Source organism: Tetrao urogallus (genome assembly GCF_951394365.1).
Source record: "Tetrao urogallus genome assembly, chromosome: 8".
Classification (NCBI taxonomy): Eukaryota; Metazoa; Chordata; class Aves; order Galliformes; family Phasianidae; genus Tetrao; species Tetrao urogallus.
The window spans coordinates 13,554,535-13,568,413 of NC_136821.1; the positions used below are offsets into that span (position 1 = coordinate 13,554,535).

The 13,879-nt window shown below is 36.4% G+C and overlaps 1 protein-coding gene across 1 annotated transcript in view; it reads left to right on the top strand.

Annotated features, from left to right (window-relative positions):
- Positions 1 to 13,879, top strand: part of XRCC5 (X-ray repair cross complementing 5) — a gene marked incomplete at its 3' end in the record, with an annotated part of 42,030 nt that overhangs the window by 3,102 nt on the left and 25,049 nt on the right. The window contains exons 5-11 of the mRNA XM_079539223.1: positions 89 to 211; positions 1,833 to 2,015; positions 4,629 to 4,743; positions 6,413 to 6,551; positions 8,525 to 8,637; positions 11,951 to 12,013; positions 13,239 to 13,376. Coding sequence (XP_079395349.1) covers positions 89 to 211; positions 1,833 to 2,015; positions 4,629 to 4,743; positions 6,413 to 6,551; positions 8,525 to 8,637; positions 11,951 to 12,013; positions 13,239 to 13,376 — 874 coding nt within the window. The remainder of the gene's footprint in view (positions 1 to 88; positions 212 to 1,832; positions 2,016 to 4,628; positions 4,744 to 6,412; positions 6,552 to 8,524; positions 8,638 to 11,950; positions 12,014 to 13,238; positions 13,377 to 13,879) is intronic.

Sequence of the window (13,879 nt, forward strand, 5' to 3'; positions counted from 1 at the left end):
GTGTGTGTATGTTTTGCAAATACAGAATTAGAAAAGGGCCTTATAGAGAATATTTCTGACATGTAAATATGTTTATTTGTTTTTTAAGAGGAAAGAAATTTGAGAAGAGACATATTGAACTGTTTACGGACCTTAGTAGTCCTGTCAGTGAGGATCAGCTGGAAATTATCATTGCTAACTTGAAGAAAACAGGAACTTCACTCCAATTTTTGTAAGTATGGATGTGACTATTGTACACTACGTGATTTTACAAAGAAATAGGTATCCATTTTTGATAATGATTTTGAAAGACCTGGTGATCATTTGGTATTTTGTTTCTATAGATGTGTAGCAATATGTGATAAGTAGTTATGTGAATTACATGTGTAGTGAACCTAGCCCTGTTGATAGATGAAGTGCAAATGTATGTTAAAATGATAGTTTCTTCTGCAGGTAAACTTCTAGCTTAGAGCCAAAGTCTAAAATGGGAAACAGATCTATGCAAGCAGTGAAGAGGGAAACAGTGTGACAGAAATAGACAAGAAGTGGTGGTTGTGTGTAGTGGAAATGCTAAGTTACAGCCTGAACCAGTGATTGAGCACTTGGTGGGAAGGCAGGGCCAACCCAGGAGAGCACAGGTGCATGCGGTGCATTGGGTGAGCAGAAGGGGTGGAGCCAGGATCCGTCCCTTCCCAGACCTCATTTAAGGGCTGGCAGTGTAGACTAGGGTATTTCATTGGGGATTCCTGTGTACCTGAGTCCTTCTGGAAGTATGCAATTTTTTTCCTTTGTTTCTGTGCCTACTGCTGCTGTGTTTGGGCATATCTGTACTTGCTGCAGCTTAGGACTTGGCTACTATGCTGTCATTGCTGCACTTTCTATGGCATTGCAGCATTACATTGTGTCACAGCAGCAGCCTAGATCCCTTTTAGTTAAGAAAGATACTGGGGAAAAATAGTGGTGTAGTGTTTTAGATGCGTGTAGCCTGACTGTGATGTCAAAAGAAAGCGAGACTGAAGAGAGGGGGTGAGTTTGAAAAATTGCAGTGTTCCCAGTGGTGGGATTGGAAAATGGAAGCAGAGTCCTTTCCATGGAAGCATTTAAGGCCAGGCTGGATGGGGCTTTGAGCAACCTGGTCTGGAGGGAGGTATCCCTGCATATAGCAGGGGATTGGAACTAGATGATCTTAAAGGTTCCTTCCAACCCAAAAAGTTCTGTGATTCTGTCTTCAGTGCTAAAACAAGAATTCCTTGGTTGTTTTGGTACTGATGTAGGCATTGGTCTGAGGAATTGCCGGTAGTGCTGAGATGTGTTCACTGTTGCACATGGTGGTAAAAGCATGCTAAAGGCCTTTGGTAGGAGCTTGTTTTAAAGTAGAACTTTGTGTGAGTGTTAACAATAGCTGCTGGTAACAATTTTGTGGAGGAAATTAAAATTGCAGTTTTATTTCTGAAAGTTTTCAATATTTATTTTCACCTGTATGCTCCATTCATTAAGGAGCTGTAGTGTGGACTTAATAAATTCATTGAAGCCATTTGTGGACCCAAAGTTAAGGTTACAGCAAGACTAGACGGGAAGGGAGTGAAGGAAAATAATGACAATCTTGTTGCTTTTTTTTAATCTGCATTGTCTTTACTCTCTAGTTCTTTGCTACAGGCCGTCTGAAGTGTGATGCCCAGAATTCCTTCAGCAGTCTATTCAACTCATTACCAATGCCAATTAAGCCTTGTATATTTCTATGTTTTGTGAGCCGTGCAGCTTTTTGTACATAGAAAATGTGAATCTTGATAAAGTTTTTGTTTTGGTTGGTTATTGTCATTCAGAAGAAAACTAGCTCCTGCTTGTGTTCTTAGTTTACCATTTCCAGTGGATGGTGCTGATGGACATGGAGATGCAAGTGCCAACTCGCAGTTGCACCAGAACTCATTCCCAAGAAAGAGGTTAACTGCGCAGCAAAAGGAAGGCATTGATGTGGTGAAGAAGTTGATGCATACTTTGGATGAAGAAGGAGGGCTGGAAGAAATTTACACTTTCAGGTAAACTTGACTAGTCCTCTTTATAGTGCTTTAAATTTACTTTCTGATTTCTTCCCTGAAAAGATTAAATGAATTAGACAGTTGCATGACTGTCAGTTTCACCAAAGTCAGTGGATTTTTTTTATAACTTTGTAACTTCCATTCTTTTGAAGTGTAAAACTTTGTCAGGAGCTCCAAAATAGTTAGAAAAGCTTGCAGATTTTGGTGGGAGAATGTTGGTGTTTTGTTTTTGTTGTTGTTTTTTTTTTTTTAATACCTGAACTTAACGAAATTGTTTTCCTCCGTCTTCATTGTTGCAGCATTTTTGAGGGAATGCTTCTATAAATGAGATCTTCTAAGGATGTTTTTGAAAGAGTTGGAATCTGTGATATGATACAGATAGAACATTTTACTTTTAATGGTAGCTTGTTTCTCAGTTTGAGACTTCTTGTAACTCACTAGTTTGTCAAACTGCCACAAACCTTTTGATTAACTGTTTTAGCTGTTTGTTATTTATCATTTTACTTGTGAAGTTTCCTTCCCTCACTCTTTCCCACTGACCTGGCTTGCATAACAGCAGCCACTTAAACTGTAATTTGAGTGGTAGTATGAATTAGTGCTGAAATGTGTATCGTTGTCTATATAATCCATACTACTCTATAGAGCAGCATCAACCTACAGGGGGGAAAAAAAAAAAACAGGCCTCGTTTTTGCATCAGAAGACCTGCAGAAGACACTGGAGATGAGCAGTATCTTTTGGGGGCCATTTATCCTTTGGAGTAATCCATATGCATGAAGCTACTTTGCTGGCTTGGCCCCTTCTTTATATAGGTATTTTATCACGGGCTTTTTGCTACTCTGTAAGCTGTATTTGTGCCACGCTTTGAAGGGTAATCCAAAATCTTTGGTTAAATAGGCATTTGGGTAATGGATTTAAGCTTTAGTTGTTTAAGAATATATGAGGTATTAGATGCAGTTAAGTTGCTTATCAAGCTTTAAGGAGTCAGCTGTGCAAATCCATTTCAGACACATTCTTTGTTTTCCTGTGTTAATTATCTCTGCTGGTAAAATTTATTTATAAATTATTAATGCAAGGAAGGTAAGTGAGATAATTTTCTTCGCTTGTTTTAGGGTTTGATATTCAGTTATCAGGCAAGAGGTTCTTCTGCTTCCATTCTTTTGGGAGAAATGACTGAAGAGCAGTGGAGGCAAGACAATTTTAAAACACATGTGCATTTATTAGCATTTTAGTGACTGAATAGTCTTTGATAATAGGGTGTATTTTTATTCTGTAAATATGAGAGATTGAAAGACGTAATTAAAATTGAGTTTAAATTACATTTTTAGGCATTTGGCGCCTTCAGGTGTTTGATTTTCACATTCCTCTTTGAACATACGTTGGAGTAGTTTTAATGATGTAGTCACAAATTCTTTGTAACAATCCTGTATCGGTGTCTCTTTTGCTAGAAAAGGTGTTTTTCCTCCCTCCCTTCTTTTCTCCAGGGAAAAAGAAATCTAATGTTTATCTCATTATGAAAGTTCAGTGTATTTTCTCCTTTTATCATACTTCTGTTTGAGCTTTAAAAAAGTAAACAACAGCTGCAACAAAATACAAACAAAACAAATAAACAAGAAGCCAAGCTGCTTCTCCTAAGAAAGCTAAAAAGTAGAATAAGTGAAATTCTGTATTAGCGTTTTTAAGAGTTGATCTTAATTTCTGCTAGACAAACTCTTTTAATCAACAGAAGTACATTCTGAGTTTCATTACGATGTGAGAAAGGGGAAATCGACACTATTTTGCGTAATCATGCAATAAAAATAACATTTTCTGAGCACTTGGGCACTGGAATTTTATAGCAAAAGAGCTAATAGAGTTTGCATTAGCTGGAAACCATTCCAGAGTGCAATAGTTGAGCCTGTTTGATTTCACAATAATGTATTATACACTACTTTTATTTCCAGCTCCTAAATTTTGGACTCCATTGCATAAATTTGTGCAGTTGAATAAACACTTTTTGGTATGAGATCATTAAAATTCCCTTTCTTGTATTTTATGAACTTGCACATATGCTGTTTAGGCTAGAAATATTTGAAGTAACTTATTTCATTCTAGCTGAATGCTCCAAAAAGAATGAGTTCATTAGCACTGTTTAAAAGAAAAAAAAAAAGTCAGAAGTTAATTACCACACAAACAAAGTCACGTTAATTGAAGCTGGATTATTTATTTCTTCGCTTCCACTGCAGAAAACATTTCACCACTTGGAGAAGCCTTTTCTAATTTAGGTTGTTCAGCTAACTACGTGCCCTAATTGACTGAGCATAGAGAAATGTAAAATGCTTAATAAGCAATTGTGTGGTTTCCTCATAAGACCTATTGTACTGTCTTTATGCCCTAATGTCACACTGTAATGAAGACTCAAGATGGGAATAATCTGCTGTGCCACCTCTTTTGTTCCTTCTCTCTGACAATGGTTAATGACAAGATTATTCACAGAGTTTATTTTCTAATGCTTCATGGCATTTAAGCTGAAACAATTGGGCTCCTGCATCTCCCTGAAGAAAGTGTATTGTCTGTAATATTTTATTACAGTTCACCAAAGAGTTCATTACTGTCTTCTTGATTCCTTTGTTTAGAGAGAGCCTGGAACGTCTTGCAATGTTTAAGAAAATAGAAAGAAGACCTGCACCTTGGTCATGCCAGTTAACTATTGGTTCCAATTTGTCTATAAGGATTGTGGCCTACAAAGCAGTAAGTGCATAAAATCATATACTTTATTGTATGTTAGCAACATGTTGGGTGCAGCTGCAAATGTTATCCTTAAAGGTTTAAAAAACAAAAACAACAACAAAAAAAACCAAAACAAATAAAAAAACACAAAAAAAACCAAAAGCACCAAAAAAAAAAAATCTGAAAAAGCATCCAAAATAATGCAGAGATTTTGTGTATAGAAGTAAGTAGATATGAAACTGGTTCCCACAGCAACTCTTTAGCTTCACCATGTTGTACACACGTTATCAAAAATTAATGATACACATAAATAGAAGTAATTGCCATCCATGCTGTGACACAATGGTGTTGGTGTTGAAGTTGATGAACTTGATAAAGAATGCTGCACTTGTGGGAAGCTTTCCATTTGGTATCAGTGAAATGTCTGCAGCTCCATGAGGTTTAATATATATCTCTTAACTCCTAGGCATGCTTTTGTGTGTAAAATGACGAGTGTAAATGTTACACCAGTTATTGTTTCAAGTTGCATCTATTATTATTTCACATTTGAGAAAGGTGTATTTTCAACTTGTTTGCTTTATACTGTTGGACAGAGCTTATATGCAGTCTGTTTCCCTTATATTTTCTTTTGGTCCTTCACACAGTGCTAAGAAGTATATTAAAACACAAAAACTGTGTGAAATTCCAGTAACTGAAGCAGTAGGTTACTATATAGCATAGCAGTACTGATGAATCTGGTGAGATGGATGTTGGCTGATTTGTTATTAGAATCCAAGACTGAGAGTCTGATCAGAACAGTAAGGCATCAAAGCTTATTAGGAAGTTGAAATATATCTGATTTTTGAAGGACAGGCATGTAGCCTTGAGAGAGCTGTCTGTGGGCCCATCTTTTTTTTTGTTTTTAATATTTATAAATGTTGGTTGGAATATTCTTCCAGAGCCTGTATGAATTCACAGTAAGGATCCCTTCCCAAAAGTGTTCACATACATAACAAAGTAACCCTGTGAGTGAGCAACCTGAACCAAGTTGCTAGCCCGAGGTCATATAGCAGCTGGAGCAGAGCTAGAAACAGACTTGTGGTATCAACTGCCATAATCCATTCTTCTGTTTTCTACCCAGTTCTGTGTTTTTCTTCTCATTTATTAAGTTCACCATCAGGTTCAAAGAAGAAAGACAGCGTATTTCTTTTCTTGTAGTCAGGAAATGTTTGCTGATTGCACTCAGTATTTTTTCCTTCTTTCCCTGCATAGTCCTGTGGTGCAGCTTGTCTTCTGTTTTTTGGAGAAGCTATAGTAAGATAGGGTGCTTTTTTTTATGCTGTTATATAGTAATGTGATGGCTAACTGAGGCAAACAAGCTGAATGAGTGTTGTCTTTTACCTTTAATGTGCATCTTAATACTTTGTCAAGAGTACATAAGTAAAGGAAGTAAAATAAATGACAAGCTGCATGACTTCCACAAGTACCCACAGCAAGTATGCAGTCTATGATAAAGTTAAATGACAGCTCTCATAAGGATGAAACAGTGTGTTGAAAGCGCTGTGGTAGCAGTCAGGGATGTATGATTGGGCTCTCTTTTACTGGCAAAATTACCTAGTACTTGGTCTAAGACTTTTGTTTGTATTCTGGTAAGAGTTCTGTATCCAGTTGAAACATTAAATGTTCCTTTTCTTCAAATTTGGATATAAAGCTCACAGAAGAGAAGGTGAAAAAAATTTGGACAGTTGTGGATGCTAAAACCCTCAGAAAAGAAGATGTGCAGAGAGAAACCGTTTACTGTTTAAATGATGATGATGAGACAGAGGTTCAGAAAGATGATACTATTCAAGGTATGACTTCTTTGTGTGCATCCTGGAGGCAGACCTGAGATAATGTCTGTATTCTTGTAGAACTCAAAAGTGCTTAGCTGATGTAGTTGGAAGTATAAATGTAATTTAAAAATGTGAACTGTGTAAGCTGTCTGTCTTTGCATATTCTGGAAGGTCTTATTCTTCCTAGTAGTAGGAAGAATAGTACTAATACCACCAGATGGAACTTGGAGGGGACTACAGCTTCCTAAACAGAGCAGTGTGGAAGGCAATCTCAGTTCTGTAGTCAGTGGTGATGTTACCTTCACCTTTTTCAAATCTCCAGTGGTACTGATAACACGAATATTTTCATAGCACTTTTTTTTTTTTTCCTAGATAAACAACTGCTCTACATATTCTGCAGGGTATAAAACAATTCTATTAGCTAAACTTCAAATTCCACAAGAGGTGTGATATGGAATAGTGGTATATACAGTGTTTCTAAGTGCATTAAATTCCTGAGAGGACTGAAGGTCCCATAAGCAGTGTGAAGTAATCTACTTTTTAAAAAAACAAAATTAAGCAAATACATGATTTTTTTTGTGTGATTCTAGATTTTGTTACTGAATAATTCTTTCCAGATCGCATTTTTTGTCCCATATAATTGGGACAAGTGTATTAATTGAAAAGGGCACAGCTATTCAGATAACAATATAGAATTTGCTGTTATGTAAATAAAATAAACTTAAAAACGTGGACATATTGTGCTTTGTTGTTTTTTTTTTAATTTAACCTCTTTGAATTGTACTAGGAGTATTTTACAGAAATAGCAGATAAAAATGCCACCCAAACAGTATGAGACACACGTGTGTGTGTGTGTATGTATATATACATACATATATATATTTGATTCTTTAGCTGAAATGATAGGTAAAATTGAGTACTCTGTTATTTCAAAACTATCAGTATTTTTAAAAATCCACTTATCATAGTGAATATTTTGAAGCATTTTACACTGTCCTTTGCTGGTGTCTTGGAATTGCCCCAGCTGGTGAAAAGCTGTGGGATGTTGCTAATAACAAAGAAAAAATGTTGTGAATAGTTCAGTAGGAACAAAAGATGAAAAATTTCTCTTGTCAGTGGTATCACATTTTTCTTAAAGAGCAGATAATGTCTTAAACTTCTGTGGACGTTTTGAGAAATGGCGTGATTAGATGATATTTTGCATTTGAAACACCCATACCAAAATATCATTTGTTTTGTCTGCTTATTTGCTTTTCAGTTTCCAGAAAATTTGTATGCATATAGGCTTTTCATCCAGAGATTTACTTCTGTTCCTTCTGTTCCTTCTGCTTTCATCTCACCTAAGATATACAGCCTGTAGTCTGTGACAGTATAATGTGATGATGATACAGGGAGGATATTTTAACTTCAGGTAGGGAAATGAGTAATTGGTACAGAAAAACAAAGAGGCTCCTATTTTATCTAGGTATCCCTATAATGTAGGGCATGGGAATTAAAATAGAAGTGTCTAGAAAGACCACTTATGCATACGAAGATGTTTTGATTTTTTTTTTTCTACTATATGATGGTACATCTCACTACCAATGTTAACACATTTTGTTCTCTGAGTCCCTTGTGATGTCATTTCCTTCTTAAGATTTATGCTATGTTTTTTTTTCCTTCATTACATTTGCAGAGAGTGTTGTAGTCTATTTGTTACATCTATTCTCTGATCATAACTTTGTTAAGCAAGACGTTCAGTTTCTTTATCTTTTCTGCTCTCTACAAGGGCCGTTATGTAAAATGATCTACAAGGAGTACAATTGCTGTTCATGAAGTACAAAATGATTCTGTAGGGTGTGTGCTTTTTTGTTAACAGGAAAAGTAATTTGGTGAGCGTGTGGAGTGTAGCTGTGGGGTGTGCATGCATTGTTAAAATATTCAGAGAGCTAATTTCAGTGATGGAATTGTAGGCCCATATGCTTACCAGATGCTCCTCTCTTGTTTTCCAGGGTTTCGCTATGGGAGTGATATAATTCCTTTTTCCAAAGAAGATGAAGAGCAAATGAAATACAAAACCGAAGCAAAATGTTTTTCTGTTCTGGGATTCAGCAGATCATCTCAGGTACAGTACTAAACTTATTCAATCTACTGGCTTGTTACAGACAGATGATTTTGGTTTAAATTTGTTGTAATTATGGTGGTGTACTCAATTCCAGAACTGGGAATTGGGTACCTGCAGCCAACTATAGAGGAGTGGATTTTAGTAGATGCAAGCAGTATGTAGTCTTGTGAAGAAGAGGCATCTGTAAATATGGCCATTCTTCTTTCTGGTGAAGCAAGAGCCACTGACCTCAGATCTCCACAAAGTGACTACAGATATGCCATAGTTTTAATTTCATCTTACTAACTTACACAGTGATGCCTGATCTACAAGAGTAGATGAATTTATCTTTTGTACGGATAAAACAGAAGCCTTGGGCTTTCCCCAACCAGGAGTGTGGTTGTTTTTTTTTTTGTTTTTTTTTTTGTTTTTTTTTTTTTACTTTCAAACACAAGAAACCTCTCTCTTAACGTTATAGGAATGTTAAAAAAAAGCCTGGGAACTAACAGCATTCCTTCTAATTTCCGTAAGGATTAGGTTATGAATGGTACCTTTCTTTTGGCTTCTGTAATAAAAATTAAGTGTAGCAGAGAGTTCACAGAACTAAGATGAAGGTAACATCACTGAAAAGCCTTCTGTATCCCAAGGAGATCCTCATTGTTTGTGAATAGATGCACTTACGTGACAAAATTGATGCTACAGATACATCTGTTTTACCTGGAAAAACTTAAAGGCTTAACAAACCCTTCTGGAAATGTGATACATGACAAGAATGCACAGGAGTGCGTGCCATTAATTCTTAGAAGCTGCCTTTGCACTTTCTTTTCCAGGATATTGCACAGGGTGACTGAAACTTTACTCCATCTCGGAGTTCACAGCACCCAGTCCTTTCCACACTCAGTGCTGATGTGGGACCATAGGGGAGCTCTATCTTCTCTTCTGGAAGTTTTTTGCCCTTTTGCTCCTTTTTGAAAAGTCTCAATGACTGTACAAAATAGAACCCTTGATAAAAGGCTGAGCCATCATTAGCTTTACCAAGAAGGAAAGGTGCTGATGTAAAAGAGGAAGTTTCTGCAGAAGCTGTCTCCCTATTGTATGCAACTAAACATTTCTGTCCAGTTGGCACAGAAGACCCTGTGTACTACTAGAGATATTGTTTGACTACTGTGGTGTGATCATCTAAAGCATATTGACTGAAAAAGCAGAACGTTACACTGGTGAATTAAAATGAGATTCCAGCCTAAATAAGACCTGTAACCTGGCTGTTCCTTAAGGATGTTCAGATTGCAAAATTGCTTAAAAAAAAAAAACCCAGCACAATAACTTATGCACTGAAAGTGATTGTTTAAGGAAAAGCACTGTGCTTGAGCTTATACACCTTAAATTGGCTGGGGCGGGGAGGTGTTGGGAGCTGCTAAATGCAGTACCAAAAACTGGATCTGACATGCTGAAGCCCTCTGTTCAGACAGCAAGTTTCACAAGAGATTTTTTTTTTTGTATCTTTCTTTGGTCTTAATAGTTTAGTGCTGAATCTTACTGTCTTCATTATTTTCTGTAAGATGTGTTGTACCATGTGCAGCATTTTCTTAGCTGGAAACTGGCCTGTTTCAACTTGAAATCTCTTTTATTGAAAAGAGAAACTGACTTGAAAGCAGCTGAGAAGTGTCGTGCTCCTGTAAGTGAGCAGTCCTTTTCTTGTAAGCTGTTATTTTTCCTCTGTTGGTCAAATAGTGCAGTAATACTTCCAAACTGCCTCCATATAATTTATTGCAGGAATAATTTTTTGTTTTTTTATCACATAAACATGCCCTGGGGAATTAAGAACCTTTTGTATTTTTCAATGCACAAAACGTGTACTGCTTTTGAAATTTTTTACAATGGATTTCATGACAAACAGGAATGGAATTACATATTAAATAATGTATGCTCTGGTCCTGTAACTAGAATTGAGAGTATTTAAGCACATTAGTAGTTGGATATAGCTTATCAGATTAGAATTATTTAGGGGAGTTGTAGGATTAAAATTATATTGTGCAGATAATGTACAATATATATATTGTACAGGAGGTTTTCAATTACAAGTAGAATTTTCAAGACATTTGCTTTTCTTGTGTTTTGGCTCCTCAATTTTATTGTTTGAAGTCGTGCTACCAACACAATTCAAATGCATGTTTTATTTAAATTTAATTTTATTTAAAAATAATAATTAAAAAAAAAAACAACCCTATGAAGAAAAGATAACTAGAGAAATGGGAACAGCTCCAAATTCATAATTAAGAAGGAATAGAACCACCTCTTATTTTCTTTTCTATATTCACGTCCCTCAGCAAAAAAAAGATCAGAGGCCGTTTAAACTTTGATTTTTAATTTATAAGCAATGCTGTGTAAAACAAAAAATAATACTTGAAAATATTACAAAGGACCCATTTCTTTGGCAAACAAAAGCTACAGTGATGCACACTTCAGGTATTTACATGAAACATACAAATGCCTGAGACTTTTAGGATAGAAGGGCAAAGAATAATTGAAGGCAGAGTAAATGAGTTCAACAATTGTGCTGTAATACGTTAAACAGATCTGCTGTGGTGTAAGTTGTCATTGACTTCAACGGCATTATGCTAATTTGCTAAATGATGAAACTCCGTATAGTTTGGAGGTAATATAATTTGGTGGGATTTTCTTTAACAAGGAAAGGTCATTTTCACTAGTGTAATACTGTGCTTTGACAACTGTTCCACTATTGCAGTGTTTCTCTGGGTGTGTCTCAGCCTCTGCAGCTCTGGTTATTGGAGCAATGCCCAGTAATGACACTTCTTTTTTTCAGTCAGCCATGTTCATGAGCAGCATACACTCTGCTAACAGAAGTTCTGCTTTGCCAGTGCAGCTGTAAATACTACACAGTGCTCTTAAACTAGCTTTATTAGTTAAGGGTGTGACTTTCTTCAGTTCCTTTTTCATTTATTTTTGCTAGCTAGAATAGATGTAGCATAGTACCTGTTAGGTTTAGGTGTTTTGTTAACTACTGTGGCTTTCCACATTGACTTATTACTGGATGTTTTCCACACTCACAATAGCTACAAGTAACGTAGCCTCTTATTCCTGCCAACTGATAGGAAGGATATGGGAATATTTTGTAGAGTATGACTGAATATCCACACTGAGTGAAAAATGGAAATATGGAGCATACACAAAGCCTTAACCTCTATGCACGGTGGTTAGGTTCTTTGTCTTCTCACTTGAGTAATGTTTTGGTCGTTCAGTAGTTTACTCAGTCTGAGTATGTTAATAACATTTGTTTTACATCAGGCTAATCTCTGACTATTTCAATCTGTAGATCCAGAGGCACTGTTACATGGGCAACCAGGTTCTGAAGGTCTTTGCAGCGAAAGACGATGAGGTGAGATGAACTCAAATTTAATACTGAAAGTTATTTCAAAGAATCATTAACGCTGGAAAAAACATCTTAAGATCAGCTAGTTCAACCATTCACCTACTACTCATGTTGCCCAATAAATCGTGTCTCTTCAGTACTGTGTCTACATGTTTCTCAAATGCCTCCAGGGACAGTGAATCAACCACCTCCCTGGGCAGCCCATTCCAGTGCCTGACTAATCTTTCAGGGAATAAGTTTTTCCTGATATCCAACCTGAACCTGTCCTGGTGCAGCTTGAGGCCATTCCCTCTTGTCCTGCTACTAGTTACTTGGGAGAAGAGGCCAACCCCCACCTCCTTTCAGGTAGTTGTATAGGGCAGCAGGGTCTCTCCTAAGCCTCCTCTTTTCCCGGCTAAATAATCCCAGTACCCTCAGCTACTCCTCATAAAGCCTGTGCTTCAGACATCTCATCACCTTTGCTGTCCTTTTCCAGGTATGCTCTAGGGCCTCAATGTCTTTCTCTTAGTGAGGGGCCCAAAACTGAACATAGTACTGAAGATGCTGCCTCACCAGAGCTGAGTACAGGGGAATGATCACCTCTCTGCTTTTGATGACTATGCTGTTTCTAATCAAGCCAGAATGCCATTGGCCTTCATGGCCAGTTTGCCCTGGAATAGCAAAGAAAGCAGTGGTGCTTGAAATTATTCCTTCTTTCTGCACTGATAAAACAGAAGCATTCTTAATACAACTTACAGTCTTGTACCATTGTCCACTGAAATGAGAAGTAGTTTGAACCTCAAATGAATACCCTGTCTCATGAATAATGAGAAACCTGTAAATATTGTTTGTGCGGGGGCATGGTGGCTAAGTTCACTTTCACACAGACCATTCTACTGTTTAGAATAGACTTCCAAATTATTTTAAACATGAGAAGTAAGAGCATCACTGTAGGACTTTGATGTATTTGATTAAGGGTCTGACTTTGCTCCATTTATCTCATAATGTTTCTGGGAACTTTTCATGGATAGTGTGAACGGTGGTACATCTGAATCTAAAGCTGATGCTCAGCTTTGAGTGGACCCACTCTTGTGATAGGATTTGAACTTTGTTTCTTTGTTTTCAAAATTGTCATGTTTAAAAAAAAAAAATAAAAATGTGAACGTGAAGTTGTAGTTGAAAGTGCTGCTGAATTCACTGTGGAAAGTATCTTTCAGCAGACTAATGAGAACTTGTATGATTTTTTTTCCAGAATGCAGCAGTTGCTTTTTCTGCCCTTGTTCAAGCTTTGGATGAGTTGAATGTAGTAGCTATAGTGCGTTATGCTTACGATAGAAGATGTAACCCACAAATTGGTGTAGCTTTTCCATGCATTAAGGATGCATATGAGGTAACTTTTCACCTTTACCTTTTCTTAGGGAGATTCTTCAGAGATGCTTTAACAATACCAATTAATAAATGATTATAATTGAACCATGTGAATTTGCGGTGTTGTATGATACCAGAAGAAGCCACTATTGTTTTTATGACGTAATATCAAGTCTTAGGACAAGGAGGCGACAAATAGCTTTAAGTAAATGTCTTTAAAAAACAAAAACAAAAACAAACAAACAAACAAAAGAAAAACAAAAAAAAACAAAAAAACAAAACAAAAAAAAAAAACAACAAAAAAAACAACAAACAAACAAAAAAAAACCCAGAAAGGTAATAATACATATTTCTATTAGAGTTCTCTATATTAGAGATTTGAATAAAATTGATCTGTATTTTAATAATAATAATTTCATTTTGTTATTCTTGAAATCTGTATGTTGATATCTAGAAGAGGTGTAATCGGATATTTGGACAAGTTACCACTATTCTCTTGCTGTGTTACTAACTACCTCTAAGAGT